This window comes from Vicugna pacos, chromosome 13, assembly GCF_048564905.1.
Source record: "Vicugna pacos chromosome 13, VicPac4, whole genome shotgun sequence".
In the NCBI taxonomy this organism is placed as follows: Eukaryota; Metazoa; Chordata; class Mammalia; order Artiodactyla; family Camelidae; genus Vicugna; species Vicugna pacos.
Window position 1 is genome coordinate 17,363,485 of NC_132999.1, and position 14,371 is coordinate 17,377,855.

At 37.0% G+C, this 14,371-nt stretch overlaps 2 protein-coding genes across 5 annotated transcripts in view; one reads left to right on the top strand and one right to left on the bottom strand.

The window, feature by feature from the left end:
* Window positions 1-14,371, top strand: part of C13H1orf141 (chromosome 13 C1orf141 homolog) — a 152,133-nt gene that overhangs the window by 68,763 nt on the left and 68,999 nt on the right. The gene's annotated exons all lie outside the window — the stretch shown is intronic.
* IL23R (interleukin 23 receptor) overlaps window positions 1-14,371 on the bottom strand; it is a 56,655-nt gene that overhangs the window by 33,624 nt on the left and 8,660 nt on the right. For 3 of the 4 annotated variants that reach the window (XM_072974241.1, XM_072974239.1, XM_006205362.4), the window contains exons 3-4: window positions 13,365-13,661; window positions 7,144-7,267 (exon numbers count right to left, since the gene is read on the bottom strand). In XM_072974241.1, coding sequence (XP_072830342.1) covers window positions 7,144-7,267; window positions 13,365-13,661 — 421 coding nt within the window. Of the gene's footprint in view, window positions 1-7,143; window positions 7,268-10,104; window positions 10,179-13,364; window positions 13,662-14,371 lie in introns of those variants that run through there. The other variant, XM_072974242.1, reaches the window with a different exon arrangement.

The following is a 14,371-nucleotide window of genomic DNA, read 5'->3' on the forward strand; positions in this document are numbered from 1 at the left end:
TATTTTCTTGCAGCCAGTATTTGTTGAGCAGAAGGCACCATGCCAGACATTGCAGGAGTTTCCAAAATAAAGAAACAGCATATTTACAGGGAAGTGTTTTGGGTAATGGGATAGCAGTAAGTAGATATTTATTAGCAGAGGTTCATTTTTTTTTTTCTATTGCCGCCCATTATTGGTACATAGCAAAATACAAAGGAGTTGAGAAGGGTATGTGAATGGCCATGCAGCTCTGCTGGTGGGGTGACCACAGAGGTACTGGGGAGAAATAAAGCTCTGGAAAATAAAGAAATAAAGACGCAATTCCGCTACAACTTCCACCCGACACCAGATAGAGGCCCTGATGGCCCTTACGCTACATAGAGGAGATGCCACTTCTCTGCCAAGATTGAAACAAGTGGGTGGGCTGAGGTGAAATGCCTTTCTGTGTATGTGATTTTACTGGCAAACAGAGCTACATGAGTTGGAAGTGAAACTTCGCAAATGCTAATCTCTACCTATCTGCCTAAGTGGAAAATATCTTAACAGCCCAGGATCTAGAAGAGCCTCTTTAAATCTGACACTGCCTCCACCACAGACTTCATTATGTTGCCTTTTTCCTGGGGAGGAAGGCCTTTTTCACTGTTAGTTAGAAAAATGGGTGTCTCTTCTCTAATTTTTTCAACTCATGCATGTGTGTTTAATTAATTGTAGGACGAACAGATACTTATTTTCTTTTCCAGTTTGTCTGTGTTTACAGAAGCTCATTCTTTGAATTTGCTAGAGGAGAACATTTGTTTTTATGCTAACCCTACACATCTTTTATGTCCTCTTTAAAACATGATAAAATTGCATTAATCTGGACTCAGTTAAGAATTTGGGTTAGGTTTGCTTGAGTTTAGCTATAATTTAGTCTTGGTTTTAGGAAAAACAATAAAAATCTTTTAAAATATATAGGACCTTATGTTATTATTATTTGACTAGACTGTGAAAGGAGGGTGCAGGCAATGTCTATTTCTAGTTATCAGAATACTCACTCAATTAATGTTTATTGAGCACTTATTATGTGCCAGGCCCCATTCCAGGGTCAAGCAATATATGGCTGAACAAAACAAACAAAAATTCTTGCCCACATTGAATATACATTTCTAGTTTGAATAAATGAGTGACTTTGCTATTGACATATGTACAACAGCTAGAAAATTAATCTTACTAGAGCACATTTAACATTCCTTCTAACTAGTCATTAGTCCAAAATTATTACTACTTGAAAATGATGTAAATAAAATTATTGTTTATAATATCCTGCAAATGGTAATTTTTAATGGCTTTACATTAATCTTTCCCAAATCAATCATGTTTTGATTTTAGAACAAGTCAAACAGGCCTAGGGAATCAGTCTTGAGTTTCACCGTAATACTCTAATACTCTAACATTACCTTTTTTATCAGTTTCTCAGTATTTCCTATTTGTGGGCCATTTCCTAAAATTTGCTTTCTTAAATGTTTTATAACACTCGATCTGGTATTACTTATCCTCATTGCACAGGAAGCTGAGGCTTAGCAAAGCTAAATAAATTTTCCAAGATCACCTGGCTAGCAACTGTGGCAGATACTGTTAGATGGCAGTACTGAACTCCATCCACAATGCCCTTCTCCCAGGTTCCCATCCAGATAGAGTAGACATGTAACTCAGTTCTGGCCAATGAGATGCAAGTGGAAGTCCATGGGAGAATGTCCTTTTCCCTTCACCACTTTCCTGCCTGAAAACTGGATGAGAGGCCTGGATGTGCAGCATCTGAGAATTAAGGCCAATACACTAAAGACTGCAGAGGAGAAAGGTGGAAAGAGGTTACGTCCTTGAGGGTATCATTGAATTAACATGCTAACTCTACACTGCCTACCACTATGGGCCTGATATAAATAAAGCCTTGTCTGTTTAAGTCACTGTGCTTGGGTTTTCATATATTTGTACCATAAAAGATACCTTGCTGTTAAGTCTCAGAACTGGAAATCAAACATAAAACGCTAAACCCCCTGCTCTTTCCAATGGATATCTCTGAAAGCTTCTCTTTAATAAATCTATTCTTAAGACTTTCAAAGTGGCTTTTTGAGTACTGAAAACAACCTCAGTCCTCATAGCTACTGCAAGTATTCCTCACTTGATAAAGTAGACGTGTCCCTCAAAAACCACATGTAAATAATTTAGACATATGGAATTTTAATGCATTAATATATTTTAAAAGAAATATATAATAATTTTTTAAATAGCAGGAGAACATTTTTATGATACTAAGTAGGAATTTAGAGGGTGGTTGACAAGGGTTTATCTAACAAATATATTTTCTTAAATTATGGTATGCCTGTTCCAAATTTACAGCACAATTTCATTGTCAGAAACCTAAGAAGGCACATTATCAGGATTTAAGAGAATTGACCCATACCCATTAGCATGGCAATAACCAACAAAATAATAACAAATATTGGCAAGAATGTGGAGAAGTTGGTGCCCTCATACACTCCTGGTGGGAATGTCATGGTGTAGCTGCTTTAAAAAACAGCATGGCAGCTTAAAAATGGGCACAAGACTAACAGACATTTCTCCAGAGAAGATGTACAGGTATCCAACAGGCACATGAAAAAATGCTCAACATCACTAATCACCAGGGAAATGCAAATCAAAGCAACAATGAGATACCATCTCACACCTGTCAGAATGCCTATCATCAAAAAGTCTACAAATAGCAAATGTTGGCGAGGTTGTGGAGAAAGGGAAACCCTAGTACACTGTGGGTGGGACTATAAGTTGGTGCAGCCACTATGGATAACAGTATGGAGATTCCTCAAAAAAACTAAAAACAGAACTACCATATGATCTAGCAATTCCAGTGCTGGGTATACATCTGAAGAAAATGAAAATACTAATTTGAAAAGATACATGCACCCCAGTGTTCCTAGCAGCATTATTTACAATAGTCAAGATATGGAAGCAACCTAAGTGTATGTCAACAGATGAATGGATAAGGAAGATGGAATACTACTCAGCCATAAAAAGATGAAATTATGCATTTGCAACAACATGAATGGACCTAAAGAGTATTGTGCTTAGTGAAATAAGTCAAAGACAAATACTCTATTATCACTTATATGTGAAATCTAAAAAAATAAAACAAACATATATATATAACAAAACAGAAACAAAGTCATAGATGTAGAAAACTAACTAGTGATTGCTAGCGGGGAGAGGCAATGGGGCACAAGATAGGGGTATGGGACTAAGAGACACTTTGTATAAAATAAATGAGAAACAAAAATATATTGTACACTACAGGGAAATAGAGCCATTATCCTGTAATAACTTTAAATGGAGTATGACCTATAAAAATATTGAATCACTGTGTTGTACACCTGAAACTAATACAGTGTTGTAAATCAGCTATACATCAAAAAAAAAAAGTATGGCAGTTCCTCAAAGGTTTAAACTGAGTTGCCATATGACCCAGCATATCTATTCCTAAGTAAATTCTCAAGACAAATGAAAACATATATCTATACTAAGTCTTGTATATGAATGTTAGTAGAGAATTATTTATAGTAGCCAAAAAAGTGGAAATAACCCAAATGTCCATCAACTAATGAATGGATAAATTAAATGTAATATAGCCATATGAATGGAACATTATTCAGCCATAAAAAGGAATGAAGTACTGATACATGCTACACCATGGATGAACCTTGAAAACGTTATGCTAAGTGAAAGAAACTAGTCATAAAAGACCATGAATTGAATGATTTCTTTTATACAAAACATCCAGAGTAGGCAAGTCCACAGAGGATGCCTAGGGCTGGGAGAGTTGAGGAGAAATGGGAGGTGACTGCTAATGGAGACAGGGTTTCTTTTTGGCTTGATGAAAATGTTCTAATACTGCAGTGATGGTTGCACAACTCTGTGAATATAATAAAATCATTGAATTGTACACTTTAAATAAGATGAATTGTATGGTATGTAAATTATACTCAAGCTGTTATATTAAAAGAAAAAGAATTAACCAACCAACCAAGATCAGTGAGTCCACGAGATAGTAAAAGTTCTGGGAGATAGCAAGGCACTAGGCATTCTCTGTCAGCCTGGCACTATTTGGCTTTTCTGTGAGTTTGAACTGTGGGGTTTGCCCCCATGCTGCCCTCATTCACACATTCCTAAAGTTGCCTTTGCAGTGAGACTCTCGTTTTCTTGTCCTCATGGCCTCTTTCCATCTCAAGGGGACTACCTTACCCCAGATGCAAGGAGGAGAGTTTAAGCCTCAAACACATGTGAGAATCCTGACTCCCTTACATCATAGCCAAGGGACTTTGGGGAAGTAACACGCTCTGTAAAATGGGGACAATGATAATAGTTACTGCACAGGTTGAGAACTGAAGATGTAATGCACGTGAAGTATGGGGTGCAGTGCTTAGCCTACTGTGTATTATTTGTCAACATAACCCATCCCTGACCTCAGTGCTTCCATCATCCCTCTGATACCTGAGCATACATCTGCTTAGAGCGAAAACTAAGAGCTTCTTGCCTATGGCGTGCAGCCAGTAACTCCAGGCTTAGCAGTATATTTATAATATCTGTGTAGTTTTTACCCAGAATTTCTAAAATGGATAGGTGTTACTTTTCATGTTTCACTTAATCAAAATTATTCTGAGTATCTAACAGGTGAAGAGAAAGAGAGCAGGACTGGAAGATTATTCCCTTCCGAAGTCAAGACACCTGGATGGCATCTCTCAAATACACCCTGTGATCTGGGTCCCCACAGCAGTTCAGCAGAAAAGTCCAAATTAGGAAGAAGGTAGTCAAGCCACCTCAGGTTCAAATTTCACGTCTCCCTTTCTAGCTGCGTGACCCTGGACACATCACCTAACCTAGCCAACGGGTTGTCACAGTCATCTTATCTACAAAAATTGGAAAAATAATCCCATGTGCCACACAAGGCTGTATACGGGATTAAATGAGGTAGCTCATTTAAGCTTTTGGCCCAGTGCTTAGCAAACAGTAGGAGTCCAATAAATGCTTTTAAAAAAAAATAAGTAGTTTGTGAAACTTTTCTCATCACTAGGAAAAAAGTGTACTTCAAATACACTTGACCCTTGAACAACACTATTTGAACTGCACAAATCCACTTATTGATTTTTTTTCAATAAGGTTATTGGAAATTTGGGGGGATATTTGAGACAATTTGGAAAAAACTCAGAATAACTGCATACCTAGAAATATCAAAAGAATTAAGAAAAAAATGTCATAAGTGCATAAAATATATGTAGATACTAGTCTATCCTTACATAGGCATAGGTGAGTGATATTTAATATAAAATTAATGTGTTAGTTTTCTTACTGTTTTATAACTTTGCTTTCAAATAATTACGTCACCATACGGTATGCCTCTTTCTCGTAATTGGAGAAACTGTGTATCAGCCTATCATCACAGGTGTTTTATTTTAAATGTAACAAAGTGTGCAATATTGTTTTATGAATATGACCGTGATACTCTATGCCATAAAATTTTTATAATGATTTATTCATTAATGTATGCTAGGCTACCGTGATGCGATCATATCAGTTACACAAGGCCACTGTAAAACAATCACACTGCTGCTGCTTCCCTATCAAGGCATGAATTGCTGTACCTGTAAATGAACATGAATTGCTTTCTCACATGACCTTTTAATTTTTGATGTCTAGTGTTAGTAGTACTGCAGTGTTTTGTATCATGTAAGATGGTATTGATGTAGGTACTAACATGATTCATCTTGTAAACAGACAACATAAACTTACGGTAGCAATAAATACAGTACAGTATTAATGTATTTTCTCTTTCCTATGACTCTCTTAATAACATATTCTTTTCTCTAGCTTACTTTACTGTAAGAATACAATGTATATAATACAGATAGCGTACAAAATATGTATTAATCAACTGTTTATGTTACCAGTAAGGTTTCTGGTCAGCAGTAGGCTATTAGTAGTTAAGTGGGGAAATCAAAAGTTACATGCAGGGGTCGGCACCCCCTAGCCCCTGCATTTTTCAAGGGTCAACTGTATAAAACTGGAGGCATTCTTTAAAAAAAATAAATGAAACAAAATAGGATAGGGTGACCAACCTAGCCCAGTGTGCTCACAATTTTTCCCCCCAAATGAATGGTATTCTTTCCATCTTTAACCCTGGCAGAGGGGTCCAGAACAGACTGACATACATGGATATAGTGAAGATGTAAGAGAGGAAAATTTGAACTGTATACATTGAGGAAGGAAAGAGATTTTTTCACATCAACCTTTCCCTATTTTGCAGTTTCTGAAATGTAGAAACCAAACATATACTTTTCCCGATTTAATTTTGTATGAAGTAATATAACTTTTATGATCATTTGTCTCAAAACATAAAACTGAAGAGATTTTGGCTGCATGATTGTCTGGCTCCTGAAGTCTAGTTATTGTTAGAACATAACAAAAGGGCATTTCCACAAAGCCCTCCTCAACTCAAATTAGAAAATTATTACTTTCATTCAATTATTATTTTCGGTTTTAAAACTGAAAGCTCTGTGTCCCGGCAATCCCCTTAGTCTCAGGCAAACCAGGAAAGAAGGTCAGGCCATACAGACACCAAATTTAAGATTTGAGGATCGTTATTAATAATTAATAGCTTCCATTAGTCTAGTGCTAACCATGGACCTGGCCCATGGATACACATTTCAAAAGCCAAACTCCACTTAAATAATTAGAATTAGCCTGTGCATTAGGTTCTATTTTTAAACTACTTTGAAGGTAAAGAAATGGCAATTTGGAGAGATTAAGTTGCCTAAACCCTTGAAGGAAGATAGAGCTGAGAGATAAGCAAAGATCATTTAAAAACTGTGCTGTGCTGTTTCCCATTAGGCCCCTGCCCCCAGTTACCTCCAGTGACTAAAAAGCGTAGAAAGATTATGGAACACATTGCCCCACAGAGTGAAGATATCAGTGATCTGAAGAGGGTTTTGGTAGCTTCCTTGGTCACAATTAGGGAGTTGGGGATCATAAGGACACGTTCAATGTTTGAGGCTGGTTTCTTGGTTCTCTGCTGGAGGCACAGCACTGGCTGGACTGGAGTGGAGTTGCTCAGGTGGGACTGTTGAGGAGGGAACCTACCTCTTCACATACACCACGTACTTTGTGTCTAGGTAGGTGGGCTTCCCAGTATTCCAGGTGCAAGTCATGTTGCCTGAATATTCGTAAATGACACAGGTTACATTGTCGGGGACATCTGGTGGATCTGCAACAAAATGAATCATTTAGGAGCCACCACAGAAACATAAAGTTCTTTATAAAGTAGTTAGTTGATTAAACTTTCCATTTTATTTGGAAAACCAGGCCGGTCGGCACTCAGCACCTCCCCATTCCATCCCTGCCACCTCATCCTGCAGCCCTCTTTGCTGTCAAATATTGCTACTTTCCTTTGTATACTTTACTATCTTCTCCATCTTTGGGGGATATTAAGGTGATCAAGTTCCTTCCATCCAAAAAAAAAAAAAAAAAGATCCTTCCCAAATTCTGTCCCCTTAGCTGCCAATGTATTTTTCTCATTTTCTTAAGAGCCTTCTTAAAAAAAAAGAAATCTACTGTACTGGTCTTTTTCCTCATCTCCCATTTACTCTTAAACCCCAAACAATCAAGACTTAGACCCACAGTTCCACCAAAAGCACTGTTGCTAAGGTCATCAATGGCTTTCTGATCAATAAGTCCCATGATCTCTTTGCAGTCATTGTAACTCTTGACCTCTGCAGCATTTGCTCTTTTGGGCACTCCCACCTTGAAACCTCTCTGCCTTTTGGCTCCTGTGAAAGGTTCTCTACAGTGTGTTGCTGCTACTCTGACAAATATCTCTTCCTCTGGCATCTATTCCACTAGGGAAATAAAAGTCTGGTGTTTGTACAATGGAGTATGATTTAGTCTTAGAAAGAAAGGGAATTCTGACACGTGCTACAATGTGGATGAACCTTGGTGACGTTATACTAAATAAAATAAGCCAGTCACGAAAGGACAAAGACTGTAGAGTTCTACTTACAGGAAGTATCTAGAACAGTCAAACCCATAGAGACTGAAAGTAGAATGGTGGTTGCCAGGGGCTGAGGGGAGGTGGGAAATGGAGAGCTGCTCAGAGTTTCAGTTCTGCAAGATGAGAAAAGTCCTGGAAATAGATGATGGTGATGATTGCACAGTGAAGTGAATGTATACTTAATGTCACAGAACTCTACACTGAAGAATGATTAAGATGTTACATTTATGTTTTGTGTCTTTTACCACAAAAAATATTTTTAAAATTTTGGCATTCACAGAATTGTATTTCAAGTTTCTCTAGCTCCCTTCTCTCACCCCATCAGCTCTGTCTCTGACTGGTCGTTTTATGGAGAACATCATTAGTTTTTGTCGGCTTTCATCTTTCCCTTTTGACATCTCCCTCACTCCCAGCCTCATCTCCACTCCACCCCTGCCCCAAGGGCTGTCTATCACACAGAAGTCTGCCCTTGACCTAGGCTGACTAATTGGAGTATTTCCCTTGGGAATGAACACATGACTCAAGATGAACCAATCAGAATTATCAAAGGGGCTTGTTCTGGAGCCATCGTTAAAGAGGTGATTTCTCCCCCCTGAACTTGCTGCCTCTGAGTAACGAGAGCTGTGAGTTGCTGAGGGCCATCTTGCTGTCATAGTGAAACAGTCAATTTAAGAATGAAGCCAGTACGGGGGAAAACACAACCCAAGAGATGAGAGAAGATGAGAGAGTTCTGATGACACTGTTGGAGCCGTGAAGCCTCTGAAGACCATGAAACCCCAACGACTACAGGAACTGCGTCTGGATTTTTCAGATACATCATTCAATAATAAAGCACCAAGAATCAAGATCAAAAAAGAAGTGTAGAAATACTGAGTATTTACCAGATACTCACTTTTCAGGTGTGGCTCTCTCAGCCTGTCCTGACATTTGTGATACTGCCTAAGAAACTTGACTACTCAGAAAGTGACAAGAAAAATGAGAGGATGGGGACTCAAAAAGAATAAAAATGCAGACATTTGTGCACCTGAAGTTATAGCCGAAGATTTATCTTAAATACAAATATATTCCTGCACTTTACCTACAAATCATCTACCAAGAACACTATTTATAAAGTCGGAAAAAATATATATGATTAAGTTTATCCTCATTGCAAATTAAAACAATAATAGATGTCATTTAGACCCGTCAAATTGTCAAGGATTTTGAAGAACGCTCATCCACAGTGCTGGAATGGACTCAGAGAAATCTTATAACACACTGCTGGTGGGAAGGCAAATTGCTGCAGTCTTTAGAGAGAGCACTTTACATACCACAGTCTTTAAAAGAAGGAATTATATCTTGCAACTCAGGAATTTTACATCTAGAAATGCATCCTTAACAAAATTTTGTAGTTATTTGGCTAAAAGGGTTTGCCTCAAAGTGTTGTTCATAATAATGGAAGAATTGCAAACACCCTTAATACCTCAAAATACACTCCCCAAATACATCCAAAAACAAAGTTGTGGAGAAGACAATTTTGTATCTTTAAACATCTAGAAATATGTTAAATTGATTATGTAAGGAAGTACAAACCATATGATAAAGTGAAAAATACAGGTTGCAAAATAACATAGTGTAGTGGTCTCATTTGAGAGGAAGTTAGAGAGAGAAAGGTCTGGGAGGAGGAGAGAGAGAGTGAGAGAGAAAGAAAGACAGACAGGAAGAGAGAAACTGAAACTTGAAAGACACTTTCAAAATTACTAAAGAGAGTTTCTATTAGCGGTGAGATTATAGGATTATAGAGATGATGGCTGTTTCTGTTTCATTGGTCCAAATGTTTAGAAACTTTCTACATGAATGCAATTTGATTTTACAATTAAACATATTTTTAAACACACTAAAGTGTTTTAAGACATTTTGGTGAGTTGTAGCATTAACTTAACAATGGGGAGAAACTGGACTCCAAGTAAGATGAAAGAAATTAAAAATGTTTTGAGTCTTAAAGGAGCTAAGTATGGAAACATAAATGTAAATCATTGTGGGTATTGATTGAGTTGGGGTCCCTCATTGCTTACAGTGATTTGTGCTGAAGTTATTTTTTCTTCTGGTTTCAGACAGTGTCATTAATTTGGTCATCATGAAAGGCAACTGTCCATCTTTTGGGCTATGTTATTCCACAGCATTTTCTCTGACACGAATGCTCAGGGTTATGTCAGGCAGTTAATCAACTTTGCAAAAGATCAAATAGATTATATACACATGCAAATAAATGCAGTATTTGTTAATGTGAAGCTATTAAAAGATGAGCTATTAAAGATGAGAATGTGAGTATGGTTATGAGAGTAAGACCGGACTGTTGTTAGATCTCATTGCCAGGTTAGTCAGCGTCCACGGATAAAAACCTCCTGTACAGCCAGGTACCAGAGATTACCCTGCTCTCTCCTGCCGCTCGCATCCCTCCCCTACTTTTGGGGCCCTCACTGTTCACAGGCGAGTTTCTTGTTAATTCAGAGTTCAGACAAGGATTATTTTCTACTGAGAACTTCTTGAAGGCAGAAGCCTCTTCTCTGAATTTCTATTATTTAACACATTTTTTGGTGCATACTAACCACCCCGTAAAGATTATTTCATGACTTGATTGTCTTGGTAATGAGAAGAATTTAAAATAAAGAGAGGGACAATGCTTCTGGAAAAGATCACTCTATCATTCCTTACCCAAGGAGAGTGCAGACTAGCCTATTGTATCACTAAAGATACTCAGTAGCAATGTTAAAGACAAATATTCATGGCCTTAATTGGATAACAAATCTGCTTTCATCATGACATCATCATCAAAGATGGTTAAAATTTAAGTCAAAGGTATTTAAACTTCTAAATAAATGATTAATTGGAAATACGACTGTTCCATGAGTAGTTTATTCTAATTTGGTGTTTTTAAATAAATAAAGACTTCTTGTAGTGTTTTATCCCATGATTGGTGTGACTGTGATAGAACAAACTTTTTATAATATGTGTGCATTTAATCACAGAGAAGAACCTAAGAATTGTTAAAAATTATGGCTAAAAATGAGAATTGTGATAATAATAATTTATACTGTAGAAATTACATATGAAAGTACAGAGCCTTTTAAATATGTTTTGATATCTTTTTAGGGACAGCAAAGACTCATTTATCTTCTCTCTTTTATGATTTGTCTCCAGTCTAAAAAAATACACATCATTTGGTTCAAAATATTGATGATAATCATTTGACACAGTAAAGCTCACAGGATGAATATCCTGTAATCAGTGATCCAGTGAAAGCAATGTGATTTCTAGAATACCACAAAAACCCTCAAAAACCTTTACTTGACCTACTTAAATAGGAAGTTTTGTTTGCTAAGAATGCAGAGTCTGAGAACACAGGGGTTCTTGAATCCAGGGGGTTGAGTAAATTCTTACATGGCAGTTATAATTTCACACTCATAACCCAAGGTCTATGTAAGAAGTTACAAGTCACAAAGCAAGTAAGTGGAAAGAGTAATGTTCTTTCTAAGCAGCCATCAGCAGAGAATATAAGTGCTTCGAATACGTTGTCCTAGAAGGGGAGCAAAGGCCATTCCCTGACCCTAGACATCGCCTGGTGCTTGTGTTTGGGGGCAGAGGGCCTCAGTCCACTCTGAGAGAGCAGTTGGCAGTGATCTGTCGGTAATCTGCAACACAGGGAAGGAGACCATACTTCTTTTGCCTCCTTTCTTCCTCTGGCTTAAATTGAAAACTGTGAAAGTTGCTCATTTGCCCTCCAAAGAAATACTCTCTCAACACCCCAGCCCAACCCCCAAAGGATAGATAGTAAAGAATTTAAGCATGAAGAGTTGTTTAAGCCTGAAGAGTTTCCTGAGGATGTGGACAAGCTAAAAAGGCCTCATCCATCAGATAAGATGTCTACTTGGGGTTTCAGTTCCTACAACTTAGGGCAAGTTTCGCATGTTATTATCAGTTTAAGGCATAAGTTCGCAAGGTTTATTCTTTGACTCCAAAACCTACTAAAATCCTTCCTCAGTTCACTTCTGTCACTTTCCCTTTTGAAAATGATGGAGATCAGGTGCCCAGATTCAAGCAGGACAATGGCCTTATTTTAGAATAAGGAATCCTCCTGCTTCTCGGATATCTCCTCTAGGGTTGCCTTGCTCTCCTTACCTAAGGACCAGAGATGAAGAAGAAGAACTCAGATTTGATTCTCAAAAGTATGGAGAAGGGGAGCATGACAAAGACTCAAAGCCCTCTATCTTCACTGAAAATAGGTCCAGATGCCATAGGGAGTCTCTGGGTTAAAACAGTGCTGAACTTACTAGTTTTTCCTTCATAATAGAGGAACCAAGAATTAAATATATAATTATACAAGTCAGCACATATTACTATAATAACTTAAACATCTCCAGAATGTTATGAACACAAATTGAATTTAGCAAATATTTTTTACATTAACTTGATTAAATTTCTCTTAGTAACTGTAGTAACAAATAATGATTTATAGTCGGGGCAGTGACATTAGGAGCAGGGAATTGTAGCAGAATTTCCCCCCATGTTTTATCAAAAGGATGCATTTTAAAGCATTTGGGCACATTGGTAGTGTATTTTCAAGTGTATAATATGCTTTCAAGTAAATTACTGAAATTCAGTGCTTACCAGTATAAGTAGTCTCATTTTACAGATACGGAATTGAGACTCAGACTGGTTAAGCAACTTGCCCAAGGTCACACAGCTGGTAAGAAGTATAGTGAGGACACAAAGCTAATATTGCCAGCTGTTTTTTCCCTTCCTAAATCTTTACCTCAAAATTTCTCAGTCAGATCTGCTTCAAGTTTGATGATATTAATTTGGAAAACGAAAAATGTTGAGTGAAAAAGAGATGAAAGAGCAGCACTTAGAATCTGAGGGTGCTGCCCCTCACATGTGCTGTTTGGTCAGGCTAGTGTTGAAAAGTTGTTTTTTTGAATGCATTAGCAACATTCAAAAAATTTGTAGTGTTCACAATTGAAAATTCACACCCATTTTCTTTTGAAGAATCAAAAGATGTAGGAATACTGGACCCTCCTGCCCTGGAGCTGGACAGAGGCTGTGCCTAGTAGACTATCTGTGTGCTTTCCTCTCTGCGCAGATCCCACCCACCTCCTTAACTCACAAATTTCATGAACCTGGTCTGTGGAAACATTAGAGTCTGTAACTCCTACATTAAACTAATATAAGGAGCAAATTATATTAAATTTTCCTCTGTTTTTAGGCAAGATAGGTAATTACCAGTTAATTGTTAGACTGACTTTCATTTGGATTTGGAATGTACCCCGACACTTACATCCAGAAGAAATGTCTTTTCCACATATCAGTGTCTCTTGAAAATATTCAGGACAGTCTGCAGTGCAGTACATAAAGGCTTGCGGTTCAAGAAAGTTGCTATACCAAAGGCGAGCTGTAGTTTTATTAATTCTTGTGATTTGAAATCTTTCTTTGATGCCATTTTTATAAAAATAAAGTCTCCTTGGTTGGCAGTTCTTAATTGCTGCTTGGCAATATATAGAGATATTCATACCCATCTTAAAAATTGTGGCTGGTTCTACCCAGATGCGGCCAGAGCAGTTTATATTTGTAATTCCTGGAAAAAAAAATAGTTAAAAAAAAAACTCCATGTAAAATATTAAAACAAGAGATTCAGAAGAATATGCTATTGCGTTAAATTTTTTGTTGTTGTTGTTAGTTGAATGATTTACACTGGAAAAGAGTTTGTAAGGACTCAGTGTATTAGTTAATCAATTAGTTTATTAATAGTATGTTTTTACCATGTTCTGTTGCTGTTCTCTAAGACTAGAGTCAGATTTTAAGCTTTTCTGTCTAAAGAGCAAATACAATTAGCATTCCTATGTTAAAGATGAGGATTGAGGCATTATGAGGCTACCCCGTTTTTCAAAGGTAACACTAGAAATGACAATTAGCACTGCAGAATGCAAACCCAAATCCAAATCTAAATTCTCTAACTACTCAATCAATCTTTCATTCTTTTACAGATAAAGCCTGCTTTTATCAGAAAATTATAAATTTAATGAATAAAATTGTACTGTTACTAATGGCAAAAATTTGTTGCTTGATAACCACTTAAAATCATAATTAATTTAATAATATGGGAAAATGTTCAGAATATATTTTTAAGTTACATAGCAAGTTGGAAAACAACATTTAATATAGGCTCAACGCTAAAAATAACTATAGATGAATGAGTTAAGGAGATACACTAAGATATCAACAATGATAATCTCTGTGTGTTAATGTTTTTCACTACCATGTATATTTTTGTGTTTTAAAATTATA